This window comes from Alligator sinensis, unplaced genomic scaffold (genome assembly GCF_000455745.1).
Source record: "Alligator sinensis unplaced genomic scaffold, ASM45574v1 scaffold20_2, whole genome shotgun sequence".
Classification (NCBI taxonomy): Eukaryota; Metazoa; Chordata; order Crocodylia; family Alligatoridae; genus Alligator; species Alligator sinensis.
In genome coordinates this window covers 822301-847629 of record NW_005842012.1, presented here as the reverse complement: position 1 = coordinate 847629, position 25329 = coordinate 822301, and the positions used below count along the sequence as shown (strand labels likewise).

Sequence of the window (25329 nt, the reverse complement as noted above, 5' to 3'; positions counted from 1 at the left end):
AAAGAGACTGATATCAAATGATGAGATTATGACAGAAGATTCTTTTAGCCAAAGCCCTCACTGCCCATGCAGCCCATTCATTTTTGGCTTCAAGTGAAGGGCAGTATTTGGCCTATAAGATATATGGGCCAATTATGTTATAATATCAGTCTCTTCACAGTGTATGTCTGGATGTCTTTTTTCAATTTTCTTAAGGAGCTAAGCAACTTAAATTGTATGAAAGAGTCTTCTTTTAATTATTATAACCAGGCTTTATGTATTCAAAAAGTAAGGGTCACAGAGAACTTATATCATAGAGACAATTATAACACAGAACCTCCATGAAGGGTGAAGAATATATTTCTAGATTTCTCCCCCTTCTACTTCTACATGGCACACCTGCCACCATAAGTTTTCCTTGTGTCATAAATACATGCTAGGATTATTTGACAGGAATCACTATAAAACGGGCTACAGATAAATCCAGCCTGTTTCATTCCATATAGACTTTTTATGCTCAGCTCTGATGGGGCTGCTTGAAATGAATGGCCAAGGTTTGATTTTAGGCTTCTAGGTCATGGTTTCACCTTGACAACAGCTCTTTCATTTCAGGCAGTAACATTTGCCAGGATCCCTAAGGTGCTTTCATTTTTGTCAAGAACTGCAAAAAAAGAGTATGAAGAAATGATAAATCTTAATTCACAAGCTGCAGGACTATCTCTGTGTCTCCGGCACAAAACTTCAAATCCAATCCAAGAACTGGATGTGTATTAGAAGTCTGCAGATTTAAACCTTGTCCACCATGATCAAACTGGATTTATGGAGCATCATAACTCTCTAGACACCATCCAGCAGCTTATTAATTTAATAGACTCCTGTCCATTCCATGATGTTCCTGCCCTGACAGTCTCTCAAGATAAGACGAAAGCCTTTTGACAGGACAGAGTGCATATATATTTTCTTCTGTTTTCTCATGGATGGGGTTGTCGACAACTTGAAATGTGTGGCTCAGCAAATTTGGTTGTTTTTTTCCCTTTTTGCTGTGCAGGGAAGATGACACTGACTACACTTCTGTGAGCTACAGGGGTCATGAAGCTTGTGTATCTTTTCCAACCCCAAGTATTTATTTAGCATAAGAGTTTGCAAAATGGAAGTGAACTGATTAAAAGGAAAATAAACCACAGATATTACCAGTTCTATTACTGGTGGGGGGAAGAGGGGAGAAGACCACAGAAACTCTCAACTCAGTACCAGTTAGCATTATTTCCCTTGAGATTTATCTAGAAAATCAGGAGAAAATATAGTCCCCACACAAAAATCTCTGCATGATTGTCTTACTTTCACAAAATCCAAATGCAAAAAAAATATTTATTTTTACAAAGTCCCAGCAAACTGTCCTTCTTTCTTTACATTCATTGGTGAGTATAAGAGTTAATGTCCCTATTTATAGCTATTTACTGTGCTGGTCCCAGAGTACATTGTACATGGATCACTGTACAGGAGACATATTAGCATTATGTAGATAGCCTGCCTGCTTCTTCACCCCCTGAAATTAAAAGGATTTCAAATTTCAAAGAATGAAATAAATTATTAAATCAATGACCCAGTATTCACAGAACATAGCAACAAAAAAAAATTACACATTAAAAAAATGAAAATAATCCCAAATTAACTGACATTTCAATGAAATGCACTAATAATGGACAACAATATTTTTCACGCGAAGAGGGAAATATATCAATCTCTTCAGAGTGTACGTCTGGAGGTCTTCCTTTTATTTTCTTTGGGAAAGCAGTGTAAATAACTAATATCTAGACAGTGGTTCTTAATCTTTTTAGACACAAAGCACCCCTTATTAGACTCAAGGCACCCCTCAGAAAAATGCCTTAGTTCTCTCACATTTTTTTACTATGGAAAAATAATGGAGCAATTATTCTCTTCCAAAGAACTCAGACTATAAGAGATCAGAATGTTTTTGATACTATGGCATCCTATTTGAAATCTCTGGTTTTATTTTGTGAATCATGTGCTGGTATTTGCACCCCTAACAGTGCTAACATGATACCCTTAAAAGGATCTCACAGCACAAGGCCTTTGTCCTCTCCACATTTCATTAAAAACACAAGAAATGCCAAACTGGGTCAGACTAATGTTCCATCTAGCCCACAATCCTGTCTCTGACCGTGACAGGAGTGAATATTATATAGGGAGAGCACTGAACCAGATCTCCCTAGAACAGTGATTTTCAAACTGTTATGTGTGGACCCCTAGGAGTCCACAGACTATTTGTAAGGGGTCCACAAACATGACTATGATCAGTAAAAAGTATGTGAATACACACAGTTACTAGGGGTGTGTGAAGCAGGCAGTATTCAGTTCGGATTCAGCCCAATTTGGGAGACAGTGATTCTATTCGCTGATTCAGATCACTGTCCCAATTCGATTCAGCAGAATCTGAATCTGAAGATTTGATTCTGATTCGGAGAATCAATGATTCGGTCATAGACACAGCTTTATATGTTTTTTCTATGCATCTTGAGGTACCAGGTGCAGCTTGTGAACACTGAGATGGTGGGGCGGAAGTAGCATCCCATGGGAGTGCGGGGGGGTTTCCCCGCACACTCGCTGGTGGACCTGGAAGTGGATCAGAAGTACTTCTGGTCTACTTCCAGGTCTGCTGCTGAGCGTGCAGGGGACACCCCCATGGTCCCTTGGGACACTCAATCTGCCCACCATCTCAGTGTTCACAAGCCGCATCTGGTACCTTGAAATATATAGAAAAAAAGTTTAAAGCTGTGTCTGTGGCCGAATCATTGAATCTCTCTGAATCGAATTGGAGGCTTCCAATTCAATTTGGAGAGGTTAATGAGTCTCGTGATTCGATTCAGATGAGTCTCCCGATTAAAATCTAGCATTCAGAGATGCCAGAGGAAATATCTCCAACTGTTCTATTCAACAGTTACTGATACAGCTAGTCCCTTTTTGAACCTGGCTATGCTACCTGCTTCTACCACCTCCTGTGACAACAAATTCCATAAGTGAACTTCATGTTGCATAAAAAAGTACTTTTTCTTGTTAGTTTTAAACCTATCCCCTACTAATATCAGTAGATGCCCTTTGGTTCTAGTGGTTCCCTCTTGTAATTATCCCTACAGTTAATCCAGTTACCTATAAAATTAAAGAGAAGTAAAATATATGTTGCTTTTCTTTCTCCCTAAACGTGATCTGTCTCTAGTTTGGACTGTGAATTCCTTGGTGCAGGAATCATTCCTTCTTGTACATCTTTGATGAATGCCAGATATAGAGGATATTATTATTAATATTATTATTAACAGTAATAAAAAAAACCTACAACATTATGGGCAAAATCTTGTCTTTTGTCATCGGCGGCAGCAGCGGCAGTCCCTCAGAGTCAAGGATGACATCTGTCAGGCTTGATGGGTCCTCAGGTGACTGAGGAGCCCGATTCTGGATGCACACATTCTCCATCAATGGTGAAATATTGTTGCGCGGGGGAATGGGATTTGCAGCCACCTGGTCCACCGAGGTGCACATCACTTCGAGGCCCAACAACTTGATACAGAGGCGGAACAGTGGTGTCGGCAAGAGGAGAAGGAGACCAACCCAGAGCTGCAAATCCCACCTCCCCGCCCAACAACATGCCTTCATTGCCGAAGAACATGTGTATTCAGAATTGGGCTCCTCCGTCATCTGAGGACCCATCAAGCCTGACGGACATCATCTTCGACTCTGAGGGACTGCGGCCTCCGCCGCCAATGGAGGGAAAGGTTTTGCCGATAATTATAATGTTCTCTATATGTCCTCTATCTTGCCTTCCACCCTGTAGCCAAACAGGAACTCATCTGTTCCATACACCTACTACAGGATTTGCACACAAGTTCCTTGGCCATTCTGCCAACCCGGCACCCTTCAAAATGGTGCCTTTCTGACACAGCCTGGCTCATGGTCCTTCCTCTGATCTTGTGAACTTTCTTGCAGTAGCTATGCAGGTACATTAACTGTTGCTACAGGATTAGAAAAGAACATCAGGCCCCATCCTTGCATGTTTATGTTACTCATAGGCGCACTCGGTTATTATTCTGTGTAAATGTTACATACATACTTTCTCGACAGCAGCCTTTTACGGTTTTCAATGTTAGAAAGAGAGATTTTAAAATTAACTTTTCTATGAACTGAGACCTTGTATGAGGGTTAGTTTTCCATGCACACATACTTTCACCCACAAATAGGACAACAAACATGTGTAACATCACAGAAGACACTGACACATTGTTTGCCTAATGGAAGCAGTCCACAGGGACTAACAGACTTTCAGCAGCGACTGTATCTGATTTGTCCACACCGAATAAAGTACATTTATACACAGGGATTTAAAGAGAACGTGCTTTTAATAATGTGTGAAAGAACACCTTGCATTCAGAAACATAAGCCCCAAGTTAACCTTTGGCCCATTAAACAATTGCTCTTTGACCCATAACAATATACCCTCATATCCTAATGCAGCAGTATTTAAACCCCTTAGAATGTCTGACCTATGCCTCACTAGGGTCCCTGATGCTACATGTCTGTGGAGCAATTTACCATTGCACTGGCTGAAATTGCAAAATGCATTTACTTGCAGAAAACTCACTTGCTGAGGAAAGATACGGTATCAAGAATCTCATAGAACAACTACAGAAAAGCAATTCTATGTCACAGAAAAAAATTAAAATTTCTTCCATTGTACAATGGCTTTCAATACAAAGGTAAAAAGAACCCATATGTTTTCTTTAAACAAAGCATATTAAATGTTATGTGTGATTTCCTAGAGTAATAGAACTTAACCCTTTTAGAAAACTTGTATTATAACACATGAATCCCTACAGCACAGCAGTGAGGTAAGTAAATAAATGCTATTTACACACTCAAAACAAGACAGAGCAGGCTTAGGAGACTTGCTTCGGGGGGACGGCAAATTGTGGCAGAGTGGAGATTGTAGTTGAGGACAGCCTAGCACCCAGGATCATATTATGTCCTCTAGACCATTCTGTCTTCTTAGTAGCTGCTATTTATAAATTAGCTCCATGACACAGTTTCAGTGTGGGCATCTGTCATTTTAACTAAGCTCATCCTGCAAATCCACCCTAGCAGGCTTGTTCTCCATTGTAATTGGAGAATAGACTTTTTTGGGCGGCTTTCAAGAGTAACATCTGTTTCAACAACAAGCACCCATGCTGTAGCTACATGGTGAATCATTCCCAGATTTTTATTTTTTTTTACCCATTTTTGTGTTTACAAAAATAAAATGAAGCCTTCTTACTTCTTGCCCTTAGGCAACATTCTCTCTCTCTGGAATTTTGTCTTAAACTCCCAGCAAGAACCGACAGCAGGTTTACTTGTGGAAGGATATAGGTTTTTATGGCATTTGACATCACATTTCAGATACTACTGGGGCAATTAACACATCATTCTGTCAGACTATTTACTAACCTTTCATTAAGAATATTTTGAACAGTAGTGGGATGAGAACAATTTCTTTTTCTATTGCATCATCTCAATAACAAATAAGGGCATAAAGTACATAGTAAGGCTGGATAGAGAATGAAATAATAAATCACTAACATAAATGTAAAAACAACCACTGCATAAAATGAAACAAAATGACAGAAGGCTCAAAATATTTGAACTGCTGTTGCTGTACGATCGGGCCAGCAGATGGCTCTTTTTCGATAGCTCTAAGGCCAGTCGGCCAGTATTCCTGACCTCAAATCATTCCTGAAGAATATGACAATTTGAATCAAAATTGTAGTTTTAAAAGCAGCCATTTTATGATCTTTGGTTCCCAGAACAAAGATGCTCCATAGCTGCTATCTGAACTTTAAATACCCTCAGTGTTATGCAACATAACCAAACAGTCTTAGACATATATTAAACATGTTGGTTTTACTGCATGGAGTTATCCTGTGGTGCTCTGCAATCAATTACTGTTATACTACCATCATTAATAATTTTCTTAATGAAAATGATTCTGTTGATCTCCGTTGTATTTTAATTATCAGAGTTAAGCATAATTACACTGCAGCTCTGAGCTGGCATGTAGACTCCTTTAGGGCGCAATTTTGTTTTAACACACTGATAATGTAATTTTACATTGTGTCAGTTGTTTAGTTATTATCCAGTCGTACAATTCCGCTGTATTCCTGATAACAGATAATAACCTTAGCACCTCCTATATCCTGAAGTCATTTAAAAAGCAATATTGGAATTTCACAACTAGCTAACTTAATCGCCTTATGATTTTATAATTCCCACAGCTAAATATTTGTACAGACCCCCTGTTTTAGCAATGCCACTAAACATACAGTATCCATACATTTCATATGAAAGGGAGAATGGTTTATATAACACCCACAAAAATGTATAAATATGTAAGTGTGGTTTTCAGTTTGTGCAACTGTATTTTTCACATTGTTTCTATTCTTTCCTTTTCAGTGCCACTGCATTTACCAACATTCCTTACAGAAGATTTCTAGTTAATACCCTCACCCTTTCTTAGCTTGCGGATTGATTCACAGATCAGATTTTATAGGTTTTCCAAATCTAATGCATAATCCAGTGTTAGACATGGCTGCTTCTATAGTAAGCTGCTATGAACATACAGTCTGTTTTAAAATTTCTGATATTATGCTTAAGACATCTCTTAAACAGTTGAATGGGTCATCTTTTCTGTTGTGGAACTATGTATTAAAATATAAATAAACCATATTTAAATATAGTAGTAGACTGTTTCCTCTTTTCTGTTAAAACTATTGTTATAGTATATAAAATAACAAATACAAACAAATATTTAAATGCAAAGAGTATTAGTGTAGTTACTAAGACTATATCAACTGGGATAGAAACTGGGTTTCTTTCACTATGTATCTTAATGCTGACACAGAGGCAGGACTGAAAGGATACAGGTAGAACTATATGAAACCTCATTACTTAATAGGATCACTTTCAAATGACAAATGATTGTTTCCTTTCTTTCATAGTGCATGCTCTCTCTCTGATAGTTTCTTCATACTGAGCATTTTTCATGCATGTTCTTGTCGTTTACAATTAGAGACATCAAAAATTAAAACTAAAATGACCAGAGTGAATTTGTGAATGTCACATATCAGTATAAACAAACTATATGGGCATGTTGCTATAAAAATAAAGAAAACCAATTTTGTATCTATAAATATACATAAAAAATGTATGTTCACTCATCTGTTTCAAACACTGTGGAGATTTTCGAAGGGAAAATTAGGTGGCTGGTTTCCATTGATTTTTAATATGAACTGAGTGCCCTAATTTCTTCTTTTTTAAATCTTTTTTTAGATTCTCCCCAGAAAACTGCTATTTTTCCAACAGACAGGCTATTCTATGGCTGTACTATTTAATTAATGGGGTACAAAGGATGCCATTCTTATGCTCATGCAGTGTATTTGAGGTTAAATGTAATTCTCAGGTACACACAACATTGGAGGCAATGTGCACGCTTCCAAGAGAAAAATTTGATGACAAACATTTAATATTTAGTGATTTTCTAGTTTATTTCACTCTAAGAAATGTACCAGCTCAGTCTGTTCATCTTATCTTGAATATAGTGACAAGAGTGGCTCCCAGATGACCCAATCAGCTACATATGCAACCCACAGGCATTTCGTTCAGCTAACTGCTTCCTGGAATGACAATATGTAGTTAAAAAACAAATAAACACACACAGGAAAAAAAAAAACTCTGCAACAGAGCATCTAATTACAACTTCATGCCACCTGACACCACTGGAAGACAGAAAGCCAGCACAAATCAAGGCAATGTAATCTACAGTGTTGGAAGAAGGAAGCATTGTTTTATTTATTTTACCATCTTGTATTTGGCATTGTCTAGGGGTCCAATTCCACAGAACCTTCTAGTTCAAAAAATCTCATTTGCATTCAACAGGATTTCCAAGCACAAAGTAATTTAAGGACTGGATGCTTAATGAACAACGGAATAGTAACCCAGAGTAGGAAAGGAATAAAGTGAGCAGTCAGCACATTTCTAACTTACTTTTCAAATTTAGTTAATGCAACTTTGTAATATGTAATTTCAATTTTGATTTGTTTTGTTTGCATATTTTGCTATAGCACACATTTACAGTTTAGAAGGAATACCAATTTTTTCTTCAATATTTCAGGAAAAAAAAGCAATACAATTTTGAAGAACTACCCTCACAACACTGTGTTACTAAGTGAAATAATAAACATTATGAATAATAAACAAAAGATGAAATAGTATATTTTAGTAAAATTACAATTTTTTTCTCAATTGTATACCAAAATTAGAAAATATTTTCCAGGTTTCAAAGAGCCTTTCATATAACTGTAGATATGATCATGTAAGATAACCATGTAACTGTATAATTAATTAGTTAATATTTGGAAAGTACTTTAAAGAAGGAAAGTATTATACATATGCCAAGTATTATTATAATTATAGCAGGAACATAATGTTTGATAAAATAAAATCCTATGGGAAGCTATACTGTATTGTGAAAAAAATTCTCATTACAATAAAAAGTTTCTGAAGAAAAATTTGAAACATATTTAACTTTAGAAAAAGTAAATTATGATTCTGGATGCATAAGAAAGCTCTGTTATACCACACACAATTTCTCCCACTTGGGGAGCCTATCATAATACTCTGAAGGAGCAGTAGTTTGAAATCTTTTAGGTCTGTGCTCGTGATACTGTGATACTGCAGGTATTTCAGGTTATAAAATTAACATGTCAGTGTTTTGGAATATAATAGAAAGAATTTAAGACCCTGGTGTGCAACTCATTTTTAACATGCAAATTCCCTGTTTTCAGCGTTTCAACTTTCAAAGGCTCGTGGCAGTTTAAAAGCAATCCTCTTATAAGTGTATAAATTGCAGTGATTATAAGAACAAGTTGTAATTGTTTCTAGTAAGTTTTTAGGAGTCTTTGATGTTATGATTAGTGTTTTGTATGTTAATATATTGATATGGGTGCTTATTTGCCTGGATGCTTGTATGCTGAAATGGTCACTAGGTTGCCTCAGCAAACAAATCTTTGATCTCAGTAGGTCTGTTTAGTTAGAAATAAAACTGAAAAGAAATTAAATAAGAACAGTGCATGTTCTGAAGTATTCACAAAGCACTGAGATTGGTGATTGCAAAGCAAGGATGGAGAGCCATAGTTTTACCAACTGATGTTGCCTGGGAATGCCAAAAAACAGATATACAAAATAAATAGCTTCAATGTCTTATATTGCTTTAACTATGATAAAAGGCATCATTTAGTCATTCACTATACCACATCGGTTGGTACTCAGGGCCCTCTGCTCCAAAGCACAAGCCTCTGCATATACTGGCCAGGATGATCAAGAACTGATATCCCCTATGTGAGCCTCCTAACAATCACATTTACTCAAGCAATTTTGATATTTCATCCAGGAGATGACACTTGTACACACACCAATTAGCCACTTTATGACAAAATATGGTATTATGATGTCAAATAATAATAGAGAATCTATCAAAACTAACTTTATATATTTTATTTCACACTTTGGAATGTCAGAGGTAATGACCCTGCAACCTCGTTACCATTATTTCCTATTAGTGTGGAGACATGAATTCTTAACCTTTGTCATGGTTAACATGATTCCAGTAAACAAAGGTTTCAAGTAGGAGCTGCTATGTAATGTGACATGGCGAAATGCAACCTGATATGGCATGTAAAATGTCAGGGAGAATTCACTTATTTAAAGTGCATAGATACAATATGGATCTGATGTTCCCCATGAGGCACCGACTTTGAGGGGGAAATGTATGGTATGGTATTCTTACCTGGCAGCTACCTAAGTCCTTTGTCAGATAATGTGGTACCTTTCTGCTTTTAAATCCTCTAATACATCATAAGTATTGTGGGGTTTTCAATTGTTAAGAGCCAGCAAAATGACTTTGTACTGTGAGGCGTACGAAACAAGGAAAAAAAATTCAATTGAATTTATTCTCTAATATGCAATGGGCATAGTTAAAGTTGCCATTAATACTTCGCAAAGAATGTAGGAGAAAATCAGCTTGTGTTTACCTTTGCTGTACACAATACAGTTGTTTTTGTTGTCTTCCACTCCTTGCCAAGTCACATCCAGCAACCACTTGGGGCCAGCAGTCAGTACCATAGGGACTGAAGCCTTTGTCTTCTGTAGAAAGGATGATAACAAACAGATGCCATTTGCTTGCGTTGATTAAGAACTTGAATAATAATAGTAATAATCATTTTATTTGCAAACAACTAAATCTCCAAACCCAAAAGCCAAGGTCTTATTCCCCTGTTTCTGAGTTTTTTTAAGATGACACAAACAGTACGGCTTTAGTGCTTTCACTGATCTGAATGGTGGAACTATTATCAAGGATTTTTCCGAATGATATTGGATCAGATCTCCAAGATTACACAGATCTCTGGTGGCTCAGAATTATAAAGGGAATGCAGATGACTTTCGCAGCAAAGAGCCAAGTGTTTAGAAGTGAACTTTAGACACATTGTACTTCATTATCAACATGATCTCACTATTTCCTGAAACAGACAGGAAAGAATTTAAAGAATCAGTATCCATTTCAAAGACCTGTCCTGGGTAACATTTATATTATAGTAGGAAATTATTCTGAATGGATAATGTAATTTTCCCCCTTTTGCTAAGTGTTGATGTGCGATTTTACTATAGCTGAAATAATAATAATGCTAATGATTCACTATATATGGTCTCCAAAAAGACTGTAAAAGAGGTAGTATGAATAAATTCAAATACAGAGGAACTAAAGCGTGACATCCCCTGCTCTGCAAGGCACAGAGGCAAGGAGACACACATTGATAATTGTAACAAAAACATCTCCTGTGTACATTTTAGATTCTATACTCAGAGGGTTTGGAATTTCAGGAGGTACAGTATAAACACCCAAATTATTTGTGCTTAACTCTCCATAAATCTAGTGGCAAGATACACTAGCTGATCTGGAATTTAGCAAGCCTTATCATGACTGTCCTTTTTAAGGAGTGGTAGTGAAATGCCGTTTAGACTTTTATCATTCACAGCCCTTGTTCTGTATATCAAACACTATGAAACCACAACACAGAGTACAATAAAAGGGTCTCAAGGTAATTTTGAACTGAATTTTTTACCAAGATATAATCCTGTCCAAGAGACTCCAACTCTTTCTGGGAAAATTTCTCATATTTTCTGTTCTATCACTGATTGTCCAGTTGGTGCTAGTGTTGGTTCTCTTGGGGTTTTCCATATCATTAAGTAATTTCAAATATCTAAGGATCTGGAAAATCATGGTATGACACGAAAATTCTTGATGCATTGGCATTTATTGAGTATTGTACAGACTAGATCAAGACATTTGGTGAACTATATTAAGTGGTGCTATTGAACATACGGTACATACATTTATAGGAACAGATTACTTACAATTATGATGAGAGGATTTTATTTCTACAAGGGACTTTTATATCACCAGCAAAATACAAATGCTAGAGTAAGGCAATGCATATTGAATGTAAGAATATTTCTTGTCTTTTTAATTGGCTTTGATTCTGTTTCTTTATACCACTGCTGCACTGACTTTAATATTCCTCAGTTTCCCTGTGTTTTATCTACTGCATTCTTCCTAAAAATATCCATGCACAGTTTGGGTTTTTTTTAACATTTCCTCTGTGTGCACTTTATGTTATATTATTTATTTTTCTGAACTAACAATTGGAACAAACCAAACACAACTAAGGAATTAAGTAAGGCTGTGTAGAAACATTCATTTCTAACAGAAGAAACTTCTTCCAGTTGAAAAACTGCCCAGAAGCTGGACTGTACAGATGTTCCCCCAGACCCATGGCTGGAAAGCTTCACAGGCAAACACTATTGTCAAGGTGGATTAGAAGGCTGCTTCTTGTTCCACCCCTGCTCTTTGGATGCCCATTGGGGAACACTGTCAAGTAGAAGGGGTTCCCACACCAGAAAATCCAGGAGGGGTTCCCACCCTAAAAAAATTCCTGCCCCCCCATCCTATCAGTCTTGGCAGGAGGGAGGCATCCTCCCATGGTAGTAACCCTCCAGGTTCTCCCTTGGATATATAAAACTCCACTCCTTGAACTTCTCTGGGTTGATCTGAAGGAGTGCAGGGAAACAGGAGGACTACTGCAGTTTCAGGAGCCTTGCCAGAGGGACATGACAGCCTGCGTTGCCCTGTACTGCTCTAGGGGCAGACAGTACATACACGTACAGACGTTCAGTTTCTACCAGGAGAATTGCTGTTCTCCCAGTAGAAAACAAGCATGCAGGTCTTCAAGCATTTTCTTTTGGAGCAAAAATGGTTGTTCTGGGAGAAAAATAACCAGGAAACAACCAGGGTTAAATCATCCTCAGGAGAGTTTCTCTTAGGAGACTAAACGTCTGCACATGTTCCCACAGAACCACTCTTCCTGGCCTCCTGGTCCCGTGCAGGAGTTAAGCTCAGGGAAAGACTCCTGCAGCTTCCAGACTGGAGTTACTGGTCTGGAGAAAGCACAGGGGCAGCTGCTCCCCTCAACCCACAGACTGGGAGGGGAAGGCAATTCCTGGTGTCAGAAGCAGGCAGGGGCTTTTGCCACACTGGTCTCCTTACTTGGCTCCTGAGCACTAAAGCCAAGCTCTAGGACAGGGGCGGGCAATTATTTTTGGCAGAGGGCTGCTTTCTGAGTTTTGGCAAGCCATCGAGGGCCGCATGACAGGCAGCCCAGGGCAGATAAATATTAATTTTCTAAATTTTTTAGGGGCCGTGTGGGCCAGATAGAATGGCCTGGCAGGCTGCATCTGTCCCCTGGCCACATTTTGCCCACCCCTGCTCTAGGAGCATTGCCCCATGCCTACTTCCCTTGCCCCCACTGCCACTCAGCTGAAGAGCAACCCAGCTGGGTTTTCAAGCACAGCTCTGGACTGCATCTGCTTCTCCTTGCCCCTCTCACCACTCAGCTGAGTGGCAGGGGTGGTAATTTAAAAGCCAGTGGTGCTTAAGGCCAGCTCTCATCTCTGGCAGCTTCTTCTTGCTGTTCTCACTACTCGGCTGAGAGGCAATTTAAAAGCCAGGGGGAGCTTCCTGGCCCCTCTAGTTTCCCCTTGCCCCTGAGGTCACCCAGCTGATCTGGAGTAGAGCCAGGTGCAGCATGGGAGAAATCAGGCAGCTGCTTCCCTGTGGCAAATCTCTGGTAGTTCCCTGCCGCCCCTGATTCCTACAGTTTTCCAGGTCAGCCTAGAGGGATGCAAGGAACAAGGCTATTCTCCCACAGTGGTGGGGGGAACGCGGAGGGTTACCACCATGGGAGAATGCTGATTGGTAGGATGGGGGGAAGGGGCACTCTCACAGGGCTTCCACCATTGCCTATGGCACCTGCTGCTTTTCAGAGCTGCCAGCTGCCACCTGACAGCCCATCCCCTTCTCAGGAACAGGCCTCTAACCCCATCCTGGCTGGAGAGCTCTTGCCTGTGAAGCAAGCTATACAGTTTAGCTCCCAGGCTATTTTTCTACTGGAAGAAATTTCTTCTGGTAGAAACCAATGTCTGTATGCAGCCTCACTCTTCTTACTGTTGATACAAAGGTACAGCCTGATTGCCCAGTTAAAGTTAGGTTTAATCATATTACATTGTTTACACATTACATGTCTGACATTACCAGCTATGACATGGCAGTGCTTATGTATTGAGTATATAAAAAGATATTTTGTAAATAAGACATACAGTGAAATAAACAATATCTAAGGGGACAGGTGACTCACCTTTTATTGTGGTAAATAAATTGAGTTTCATTCTGTTTTATACAAAATAAACTTTTCATGACTATAGCAATGAATGTAATTAAGAATCTGGCCCCATTTGTTTAAAATTACCATAGATTTTAGCGGCAAGGTTATCCCATAGCAACTGTGACTACCTGGCTGTTAGGAGGTAATGTTATGATTAAGGGTGTGTTCACATACAGTGCTAAATATCTGCAACTCCCACAGCAAGTAACCATTTTATTTATGCTTTTGTGTTCATTTGCATACTTTTTGTTCTCTGGTTGCTGGAGGAGTAACAGAAAGAGCGCAATACTTTTCTGGAGGTGGTACCTGACCAAGTAGGTAAAACAGACAAACAAGCAAAAAGCTTTCTAAGCTAGAGTCCAAATTTAAAACAAAGAAGGCTTCTCTTATCCTGTAAATGCAGAAAAGAACATGCATTACTTTCTTAAATGCTCTAGCTCCCATTTACACAACTATCCTGGCTATCCTTTTCCTAGAAACCTGACCTTACATTCCTTTCCTCTACCTCTAAGGTTTTGCATTGTGCTTTATTGGAATTGCAATTGTATCAAGAAATCCCAATCAATATTAGGGCCCCATTGTGTTTGGCATAGTAAGAGACTGTCTCTGCCCCAACAGCATTTAGATAGATAAAGTAGGTGAAGGAAGGAAAAAAGAGGCAGTGTGCCCATTTTACAGAGGAATAAGGTGGAAAGAAATTATGTTTTGCCCTCTGATCAGGACATTTCTTCTCTGATTAGTCTGGGGACCCCATCCCTGGCTATTACTGGTAACTGTGTCTGTTAGACAGATGTACCACTAAGGCACTCACTTGAGTTTATGCATCTCAACATATGCTGAAAACCAAGAATCATACACAACACCACTTCACAGTTAAATGCACCACTTGATTGTTTAAAGATTTTTCTAGCACTTAGGAAACTGAACAGGGAACATTAAAATAGCTCCCATGTTAGCTTTGCAGTAAAACTTGAAATGAATGGTTACTATCACTATGCTAGGCTGGAGGGGGAACAGGGTGCTTCTCTTTACATTTCTGCCACATGAGAAGAATTGGTGGACACATCTCAAAGAAAATTGCCATGTCCCTCCCCCAGTTCTGGTGCCAAGCTATGAAGATATGTAAATAAACGCCTTTCAGTGTGAAAGTGAAACTTCACAAGGCCCTGACTGCCTCTAAAATTTGGCAGTCCAACTGAAGGAGAGAGGCAATGACTCCTCTTTGAAGTTCTTTAGATCCATAATATAACAGCTACAAGATGTGTCAACATACTGGGTCACTGTAGCACGTCTTGGAGACCTGAAGCTTTACGTTCATAAATTCACATACGATGTTTACTAATGATTCACGACATCCTAACTTGTTGTGGCTCATTGCTTAACAAGAACTGAAGCAGGCTTACCGATTCATAAAAAGGCCTTTTCCCTAGAATAGTTAAAACTAAAAGACCCCAGTCCAAGATAACAAGAAGCTATGGTTAAATCAGTCATGCCTTTATCACCTTAAGATTAGACTGCTGCAATGCGCTATACCTCAGGCTACATTTTAAATCCATTTGAAAGCTGATGCTGGTGCAGACTGTGGCAACCCGCTTATAAGTAGGTTATCTTGCTCCAAGCATGTTACACTAGTGCTTTTTAATCTGTATTCGGCATCTGTGGGCTACCAGGTAGATTTTAAAGTGCTGGTTGCAACCCAAGAAGTTTGAAATGACTTGGGACTTGTGTCTTTTTGAGAGACCACTGCTCTGCCCATGCTATATTACCTAGTTGAGATTAGCACTTGAGATTGGGCTTTCTTGGCTTCAATCAGAAGGCACTGCTGATAGGGCAGTACATTCTCCATGAGGACTCTTCAACTTTGGACTTTGGTCCCACTTGAACCAAAATCTTGAGTGTACTGATGTCAGATCACCCTTTTCCTTGGGCTTCTAGGGTCAGCAATGCTGGCTATGGGTCAGTATTACAGGAAACCAAAACATCTTTAATCATTTTGCTGCCTTGTAGCATTTAGCTAGTCATTTAGCTTTTAAAGTGATTTCAGAGGTGCCTACACCTTGGGAAAGTCATCTTTATATTCTTATAAATCTAAAGAAATTAATATGTCAGACAAAAAATTATGTAATATCTTTTACTGGACCAACTACATGGTTAGTAGAGATTTAGATGAGCTTTTGTGTGCAAGTTATCCTGAACAAGGTTGCTGAAAAGCTTGTTTAAGTCTTCCTCACATTTCCTGGACTATCACTCCAACATGACTAATTAAATGCTAGTAAATTTACCTGAATAATCCAAACTCTCTGAGTACACCCAAATATAGTCAGTTCCAGGTGCTTTTCATAACAGAACGACTAGTATGAAGTGCTGCTCGAAAACGATTTCAACAATCAAAGTAAACATTATTATTCCTCTGACAGAAATATTAAAATTATTCAAGCAAACTTACATGCAAAGGAATTTAAACAGGCATTCTTTAACGCGGCTTAAATTCAGATTGATCATACAACAGACAACATAACATCTTAGAATTGAAATGTTGCTCCCTCTTGATTCAACACAGAGGCAATGGTTCCTTGAATATTTTGCACCTGAATATGCTAAAGGTCTTATATTTGTACAAACCATAACCAGACAAATTTGACAAGGACAAACAGGGTCAAAAGTGTGATTTCTCAGGGAACAATTAGAATCAGCTAATGAGGATAAAAGAGGTCAAGCAGACATACACTCTTTACTAACCTTTGAAGTAACTGGACAAACAAGGGAGATAGCCTGCAATAAATGTTTATACTCAAGTCAAGAGGTTAATGGAGATAAAAATAGCCAGCACAGAGGTCTGAGAATAGTTTTACATTCCAACCTAAAAGGAATTAGTGTTAGCAAGGTAAGTGTTAGTTGGGCTCTTTATTAAATTTAGTATGTGAGATTACTAACATTAGATATGTACAAACTGGCAGAAATCCTAAGAAACCCAAAGTCAAAGAAAAATTTGATGTAAGCAAGTAGCTTGGAATCTATGAAATTCTGGTGCCAGTTGATTGTTGTGAACTGTTTCTGAGAAGTTGGATCAAAAGAAGTCATAGATATTGAAAATGTCCAGTAAGTCAGCATGATATGATGGCAACGTCCTAGGGATGCCCTTCCGAAGTGTGAGCATTATCTAAGGGTACATCCTGTTCACTGAAATGCCACTATATTTCTAACCTGTATCTTTTTACCTTCATTCAGTACATGGCTTTATAATGTGAAAAATACTTCCTTAAAGTATTACTTCATCATATAAAACAGGGGACTGCTAGAGAAGACAAAAGAAAATCAGGGAGAACTCTTTTTAAACCACTGTTGAATCACCCCGAACAGATTTCCCCTATACAGCTCTTAGAGCTCTTCCCTATTATCATAATAGGGTATGCCCCTAGAGAAAGTTCTGGTGCCCTCTCAGTACAGTAGTACTTTCTACAGCCAATTACAAACAACACTGTATTTAGAGAGAAGCTGTAAATATACCGCAGGAGCCTACAGACGTGAATTTGGGATAGTAAAAATATCAGTTGTAAATATACTCTTGTAGGCTTTCACTATGAAATTCAATTCGACTGCCCCAGGGCTGGTGTCTCTCTAACACCGCACAACTCCCACTCTGGTGACACTAAATTCACCTTTAGTAAAGTCACACTACGCAGCTCAGTGATGTATCAAAAGTAAAGGTATGTAAGCTCATCAGATCCTTTCAGCTGGAAAAGATTATATGTTACCTGTGGCCATCCTCCATGGAGTAATAATATGGATTTAATTAGGCCTTAACCATCTCTCATAGACTGATACTTATTCTAGGCTTGGATGTCATAATGATGATTTTCTACCCTAGCTGTACATAGAGCTCTGTACTATACCTTCAAGAAACTGCTGCAACTTTTCCAGTTTGCTTCTTCATCAGAAAATCTATTACAAAATCCATCACCCTTAAAGTTCATCTGGATGTTAACACCAAAGTTGTAGTGGTCTGTGCCATCACTACCTGAGAAGGCCTTGTGTGTGGGTAGGAGAGAAGTAGTTCTGCAGCAGGTGCTATTCGCTCTCCCAAATAAACATACTTTGGCTATCTGGGAGAGTTCTGGGGGTACTCCTTGCTGTTAGTCTTTCTCACGAGAATAGGACACACATGCAATTAGTGGTGATAGGATAGGGACCAAACAGCGAACAAGCCCAGTGTTATTTCTTAACTTTTCGGAAAAGGGGAAAGGGGATCTTTATCACTGGCCATAAAATGAGGGTACAACCACGGAGGGTCCCATGTTACACTGCAATCTGGATTACATTGATACAGTTCTAATGCCATTACTATAAACATTTGGAGACCTGCTGGACCTGACAATCTTGTATCGACCTGAGACCCACTTTTAATTTGGGAATCCTCGCATCTGAAAAACATGTCTCTTTACTTCAGTGGTTCCCAACCTTTTTTTTCCCCGCAACCTGCAGCTGGGAGCGAAGTGGGCACCGGCAGCCTGGGGGCAGGGGAGCTCGTGGCACACGGCACAGCTCATCTTTTGTGTGCCACCAACATTGCCCCTGCGACTCTCATTTGGGTTGCAACCCAGGGTTGGGAACCGCTACTTTACATGGTACAAGATCTATTTTTGTTCCATGACTCCATATATATTTGTTCCTGTTTCATGATATCTATAGAGGCATGGAACAAAAATGGGAACAAAAATATGACACGTATGTTTATAATATATTACATACTATGCAAAGAGAGAGAAAGAGACAGAGAGAGAGGGGCCGGGGGGAGGAGATGGGGGAGGGCTCAGCAATGCTCACATGGACTACTGCCAGTTGAAAGCTTTAGAAGTTTCAAAACAAAAGTGAATATACACAGATGGAATCCTGAAACCTCTGGCAGACATTAATATAATCATTCCATTGGGAACTGAGGAATACTCTGCCCAATCCCAAATATTGTGTGACCTACCATGCCAGATTTGAATGGCAGGCTGCAGAATATTTGGGATCGGGCATAGAATTTCTTAAACTGCAACATGCATGGGGAGTCCAGGGCTGCCCTTGCCTAATCCCTACGATCATCTGATTGATGGGACTGAGCATGGGGAGACCTGACATCTAGGATATAGTTCACCATAGTCAATCCCTGAGATTCAGCAAGGGGCACTACCAGACCAGAATACAGGATGGCTTCCCCAATCCTGATGGAAGGGCTTCCCTTACCCTGACACACATCCTGCTCTGCAGCCCTGGAGCTGCTTCTGAGGATCAGACGGGTCAGTGTGGAATCTGGGACACATACCATGTGTTCAATTTAAGATGCAATACAAACAACATAGATGTTCTATATTAAATGGGGAATATCTTTGAGGCTGGTTTGCCATTTTATCACACTACAAATTGGCTGAACATGTGTTAAAATTTATGTCATGATTTACACGACAATCACACCATAAATGTAATGCTGGCCATAAAAGACAATGGGTTCCCTGCAACTAGGAAATCCTGCTAATTACTCCAATTTTGTCAAGTCAAACAACTGAGCATAGACTTCAGCATACTTCCACAAAGCCAAGAGAGACAAAAGAAATACTCACACATAAAAATGGTATACTAGCTATATTACTGCTTTGCAATGATATAAAGACAGCCACCTAGGATTTCAAAGCACTTGGCAAAACTCAATGACACTTGCTTGCATGTGTCTCTTATGCAAACTAAATGCATATCAAATTTTAGAAACATCTAATATTGCCTTGCCAGAACAGACCTTTTCAGGCTGTGTAAGGAGGTGCTCAGCCTTCTGGGCTTGAAACCCAGCTGTGGCTTGTCAGCAGCTAATAATCTATTTGGCTGGAAGGTGGGGAATGAGCTGAAGCTAATGACTAATGATGGTGGAGCCACAAAGAGAGTTAGGTGCTCCAGAAATGGAGTGCAAGGAGGCCAGGCAGGCCCCTCTCCTTGTCTGAAGGAAGACAGCAGGTTTTGGTTTGTTGCTTTCCGGTCTGTTTGTTTTGGTTACTGTGGTTTGGTTAATTTATTGTGTATGAAGTTTTGCTGGAAGGAATAAAAAATGGCTTTGTAGCCTGAAACCAGAGCTGAGAGGAAGGAAGGGATGGTAGGGAACCTGTTTATGGGTTGCTATGTAAATCTGTTTTCAGATCTTTGCAACTTAGGAACTGTGCAGTAGCTGGTTTTATATACCGTTTTAACATGCATCTCTTCCACCTTATCTATGAGAATGCAGCCCGTTTGCGTCCTTGTGAAACACTGGATGCATCTACACAAGATGCTACTGTGCAGTTGTTACTGTGCATTTATTTAGTACTTGCATTAATGCTAAAGCAAGTACTAAATAAATACATAGTTACCAGAGTTACTGTGCAGTAGAACCAGTGAAAGTCTTTTGGGTGATGCTACTGAACAGTAGCCTAATAATAGCGTGCACTAGCGTATTAGCACTGTCCGTGCTGTGACGTGCCTCCTGAGCCACTGAGCCTGGTCCCCTGCTTTTGCAGGCATTCATTTACCCGAGAAATCTCTAAAAACACAATTTCAAACCCTTACACAAATACAATACGCCATTCCTGAAACGCTGAAAAGACCTACTATTATACTACAGATGAAAACAATAACAAGGAAACATTTTAATATAGGCTCAGAACATCATAGGGTAAGGCATATGACTGGCAGAAGGGAACATCTGCGCACTCTAGTCAAAAAACTGCAGCCTTAGCTGTGGCCAACAAATCAATGCTTCAAAGGAAGGTAATTGTTCCACATTACACTGTGAGCTGCACAAATGTTGATCAGTATTAGTGCTAGCTCAAGTTTGGAGTACTCAGACGTTCAAGCCAGGAGAGGCCTGGAGGACTAAAAGGTAAGAATCCCTCCTCCCATTCCAGGCTTTCCCCTGCCTCCTGGGACTCCCCTGGTTTTCCCCCACCTCCAGGGCTCCCCCCTATGCCCCCTGGGGTTCCTCTCTGCCCCACCCACCCACTCTCACCTTTATGTTTGTCCCAGGGGAACAGGCAGGGAAAGGTTAACTGCTGCTGCTCTTCTTGGGGCTGAGCCTGCCCAGAGAGCAGCAGCGGTGGGATCAGGCAGTCAAGTTAACACTTCCACACCTGCTGCTCTGGGACAGACGGTACAGGCAGCCACACATAAGGGGGGGGATGGGACATGCAGTAAGCAGGAATCTGAGGACAGGGTGGCAGTGGGCCCAATCTGGGCCAGGAAGGGAGGGGGAGAGGGTGGGTGTTTACCCTATGGTGTAGCCTAAAGTGGCTACACCTTAGTGCAACACAAGCTGGGTAGCATTGCTCAGAGATAATCTTGCCCTGCAGTGGCTTAATTCTGAGCCACATAAGGAGTGCTTAAAAGTAGTTTCAGGTGTCCAAGTGTTCAAATCTTCAGGAGCTGCTCAAAATTATCATGTAATAAGGCCCTAAGAAAAGCCCTCAGAAACCAGTCAAATTCATGAGGGGAAATATTTCTTCTGGGCCCCTGCTGATGACCAGGAAAGGGCTTGAAATATGAATTTCAAGACACCTATCACCAAGCCACAAAGGCATGATTTAGCCTTGTCGGGTGGTCTGCTTTCACAGAGAGTCTTGGAACCTCTACTATGCTGTAAGTGGCAGCTGTACCCTGACATGTCCCTGGTTTATCAGGGTGTAGGAGTTATGAAACATAATCCAAGAGGTGATAGGATGTTTTATGATAGGTAGTTCAAACATGACAAGGGCAAGAGAGACAAAGGCAAAGAGCTGTGACTCAACATCCTCTCCTTCCTCCTGGAAATGTTCTCCAGGTCTGGAGTTGAACATACAGATCTTGGATTGGCTTTTTCAGTCATCTCTGAACTCACTGACAACTTCCTTATCTACTGAAAGACTCATTCTCATATTGAGGGATTGCCAATGACCAAGCATGACAACCCCAGGACACACAGATTTGAGAGACAGAGACTGACAGAAGTCAAACTGCTAATGTTGGCAGAATGAAGTGTGATGAAACATAAATATTGCTAATGTAGCAGAAAAGGTGGGTGAATAGTAGGAAGGAGATTGGTAGGCCAAGGAAGTGTTAAGGAGTTTGGCTCCTAAAGGGAGCCCATCAGGAAGGAACAAACAATTTAATATGGTTTTGCATATTGGGAATGACAAGTTAAGTCTGTGTAGAAGTTCAGGCTAATTCTGACCAATTTCTAGAACTCAGAAGATGATATAATGAGAAATCTAAGGGGATAAAACAGAGCAAGAGAGGGGTTCTTTTCTAGTGTGAGCTGATATACTATAGCTAGCCAGTACAGGAGAGCTAGGATCTGCCTTGTTAGTCCAGTTGTGAGTATGCTGGATTGCTTGTAACTGCAATTATTGTGTGTAACACTTATTATGGTAGCTAATGGATAGTTAGTATTTTGTTATAGTATTTTAGAGTGCTTATTTAAAGTAACTGTAGAACTGTTATTGGCCTTTGGATTTTTTACAAAGGCATTTTAGATGAATTGGTCACTCAAATTCCAACAGAGGCAATCCTCAGAATGTAGTGTTACATTCTGAGTTTTTCATTTTCAGCACCCAGGGAATCCTATCCAAAATGGCTGAAACTGGTTTAAGATACACCTGGTTGAATGTGCTATTAGACTAAACACCCCTTCCCTGGATCAAACTTACTGCTGGCTGTGACTGCTTCCAGATGACTCTACAAATCCCAGAGGCATCTGGAAGCAGGAAGAGGAAGTGATGAGCAACCCTGCAGAGTCCTGCTGCTGTAATTCTGGACTGCAAATCCCAGAGGCCTCGGAGACAGTAGGAGGAAGAGGTGAACACACAGCCACAGAGTTGTACTTTAGCACCCCTGGCTTCTGGCCTGAGTCACTGCAGGCATGTGGCTGCATTTCCTGAATCAAAGGCAAATGTCTGTTCACTTCTGTTTCAATTTAATCTGTTCAGTTTAACCTAACCTGCAAAGACTGAATCGATTCAGCCTCAGGCTTTTTGACTGTCTGTACTTCACCTGAGAGGCAGTAGGAGTCAGTGTAGGGTAGTATTCATTTGTCATGTGGATGTTCTTATAATGTGTGAATGACTGGACATGAGTGCATTAAAATAATAAAATGGTCTTAAAAATACTGCGATTTTATAAAATCATGTTTTCAAGCTTTTGTCTGTAACTAAAATGGCAAGAAACTTAAAAAAATTCAGAGATGCTCCCATATGTACAAGACTCTAGAGCTGGGATTTTAAAAAACACCCATAGTCACAAGGCTCATAACTAAGACATTTGTGGAAGTTTCCCCATGTCTTCCCTCATTGTCACATAGTCTTGGGAGAAAGACAGACGAAGGATTCACAAGGACACTCCAGTTCCAACCCTCTCCCTACCACAAAGTCCCTTCCCCTTATATTTACATTCTTTTCACCTCTCCCCTGCCCTGTCCCTTTCACTCCCTCTCTTCTCCTCCCCTTCCCACTTAGCTCATCCTCTCCTAAATTAAAGACTTTCCTTCCCACTCCATAAAACGTCATAGAATATGATCTTTGTTGCCATCACATAATTTGCTTTGTGTGTAACAGTCCTTCCATCATGTGCTTTGTCTACTGTAAACTCTTTGGGGCAGAAGCCATATACTCCTTCACATTTGTATAAAGTCCATCACAAGGTGGCTCTATTTTCAGTTGGACCTTAGACAGTAAGGTAATAAACATGATTAGTGTAAAAGTTCTGAAAACTGGGATACTGTTTGGTCTTCTAAAGGGGGCACAGTATCTCCATTACATGTTTATCTCTTAATGGCTCAGGCATCCATCATGGTTATTATACCTTTTCAATTTACTGTGAAGCTGAATATTTTTGATTGTACACAAACATTCATTTATCTCTAACAATATGCATACTAATGAATAAAATATTAAACCAGAGATGAGAGAATCATACTTAGGATCATAGGAAAATAGGGCTGGAAGGGACTTCACGAGGTCATTCTAGTCCAGCCCTCTGCTCAAGGCAGGATCATATGCAGTATTATTAAACAAGATAGGTTGTAGGGTGGCTGCATTCATTCATACTGGTTATCTGGGCATTTCTTCTACTGTCTGCCTTACTTGCTATGGGCTACTGAGAATTAGGAAAGCATTATTTACATTTCATACCTTAACTGAATATCTGCCTACCTCAGCAGATCTTAAAACTCATTTCAGGTTTACCACAAGAAGACGAAAATCATATTTTTTAATTATGTGCACAAGAAGTCTCCTTATTTTGACAGCTCTGGCTTATGGAAACATCTGCTTCAAACAGTGGGAAGATTCAGAGGCTAAATTCAGGGATCAGCAAAGCCATTCTCTGCTGTTACATTTCATATAACAGAGATCATGAATTGTTCTTCTTTGTTATTTTTTTAGAACTATTAGAGGAGTATGTAGCATTTGAATTAATAATGCATTTTTCAAATGTCCATCTAGCCTCACTGAAACCAAACACAATGATTGCTGCCTGTCTCATGAATTTGTATAGCTACAACTGCATAATAGGTTGTAGTTTTCACCCTGTTTTGTTTTGCAGTAACTTTTGAAATATTTCTCTGTCTCTTTTTAAATTCAGAACAAGCAATTCAGACACAGAGGATCAGATTCTGTTCTGCCTCTTAAGTGCAAAAGTGGCCTTAGACACCTCTACTCAATTCTATTTTACCTTGCTTGAGTTCCTGAAAAACTGTTAAGGCAAAAGGTGGGTGGGTCTTCCTTGTTCCCACTGCTTTTTTTGTGATTCAACTTTAAGCATAAAATGGTGGTTAACAAAAATAGATGTATGAATGGGTTGCCAGAGACTTGAACAGGGTGCAATAGAACCTGCCCCATAATTCCTGTAGTGTCCCATTTAAGTTTCTTAATGCAATAGCTTTTATTTTTAATCAAGTGATTTACAAAAAAAACCCCCAACCTGAATATACAAAGCTAAACTAAATAGTCTGTCACCAGGCACTGTATGTTATAAAATTAGTGTTTAAATAATTAGATAATGTTTCATTTTGAAAGTGTAAAATATCATATTAATTATTATATATTATTATTACTTACTGACACTAAGAACATTTGGTTATTTCTGACATACGTATGGATTTTGGGCTGGTGAGGCTGAATGGGAGATCATATTTTAGCACCAGTGAAAAATACTTTAGTTCAGTTTGTAATTTTCGCTGAAATCAAAGAAAAGTACAAGGTAGGAATTTTTCCATATGTAAGGAAGAGGAGGCCTTAAAGCACTATCTCATTGCAGCACTATTCAGAATTCATTTCAAAACATGTTAAGAGGTCTTTAAGAAAGAAATAGATAGGGATATTAGCCTACTGTATTTAGGTAGGGCTAGATTATTAGGTAATGCAGTATGTAGGCTCAAAGTAAGGACAAAGAAACCAGTCCTCATACAGGTACATATGATGTGATATCTCCCACAACCATTATTTGC

The 25329-nt window shown here is 39.6% G+C and overlaps 1 protein-coding gene across 1 annotated transcript in view; it reads right to left on the bottom strand.

Moving 5' to 3' along the window:
* ZFPM2 (zinc finger protein, FOG family member 2) overlaps nt 1–25329 on the bottom strand; it is a 342557-nt gene that overhangs the window by 126156 nt on the left and 191072 nt on the right. The window contains 1 exon segment of the mRNA XM_025202018.1: nt 10107–10218. Within this exon segment, the coding sequence (XP_025057803.1) occupies nt 10107–10218 (112 nt within the window).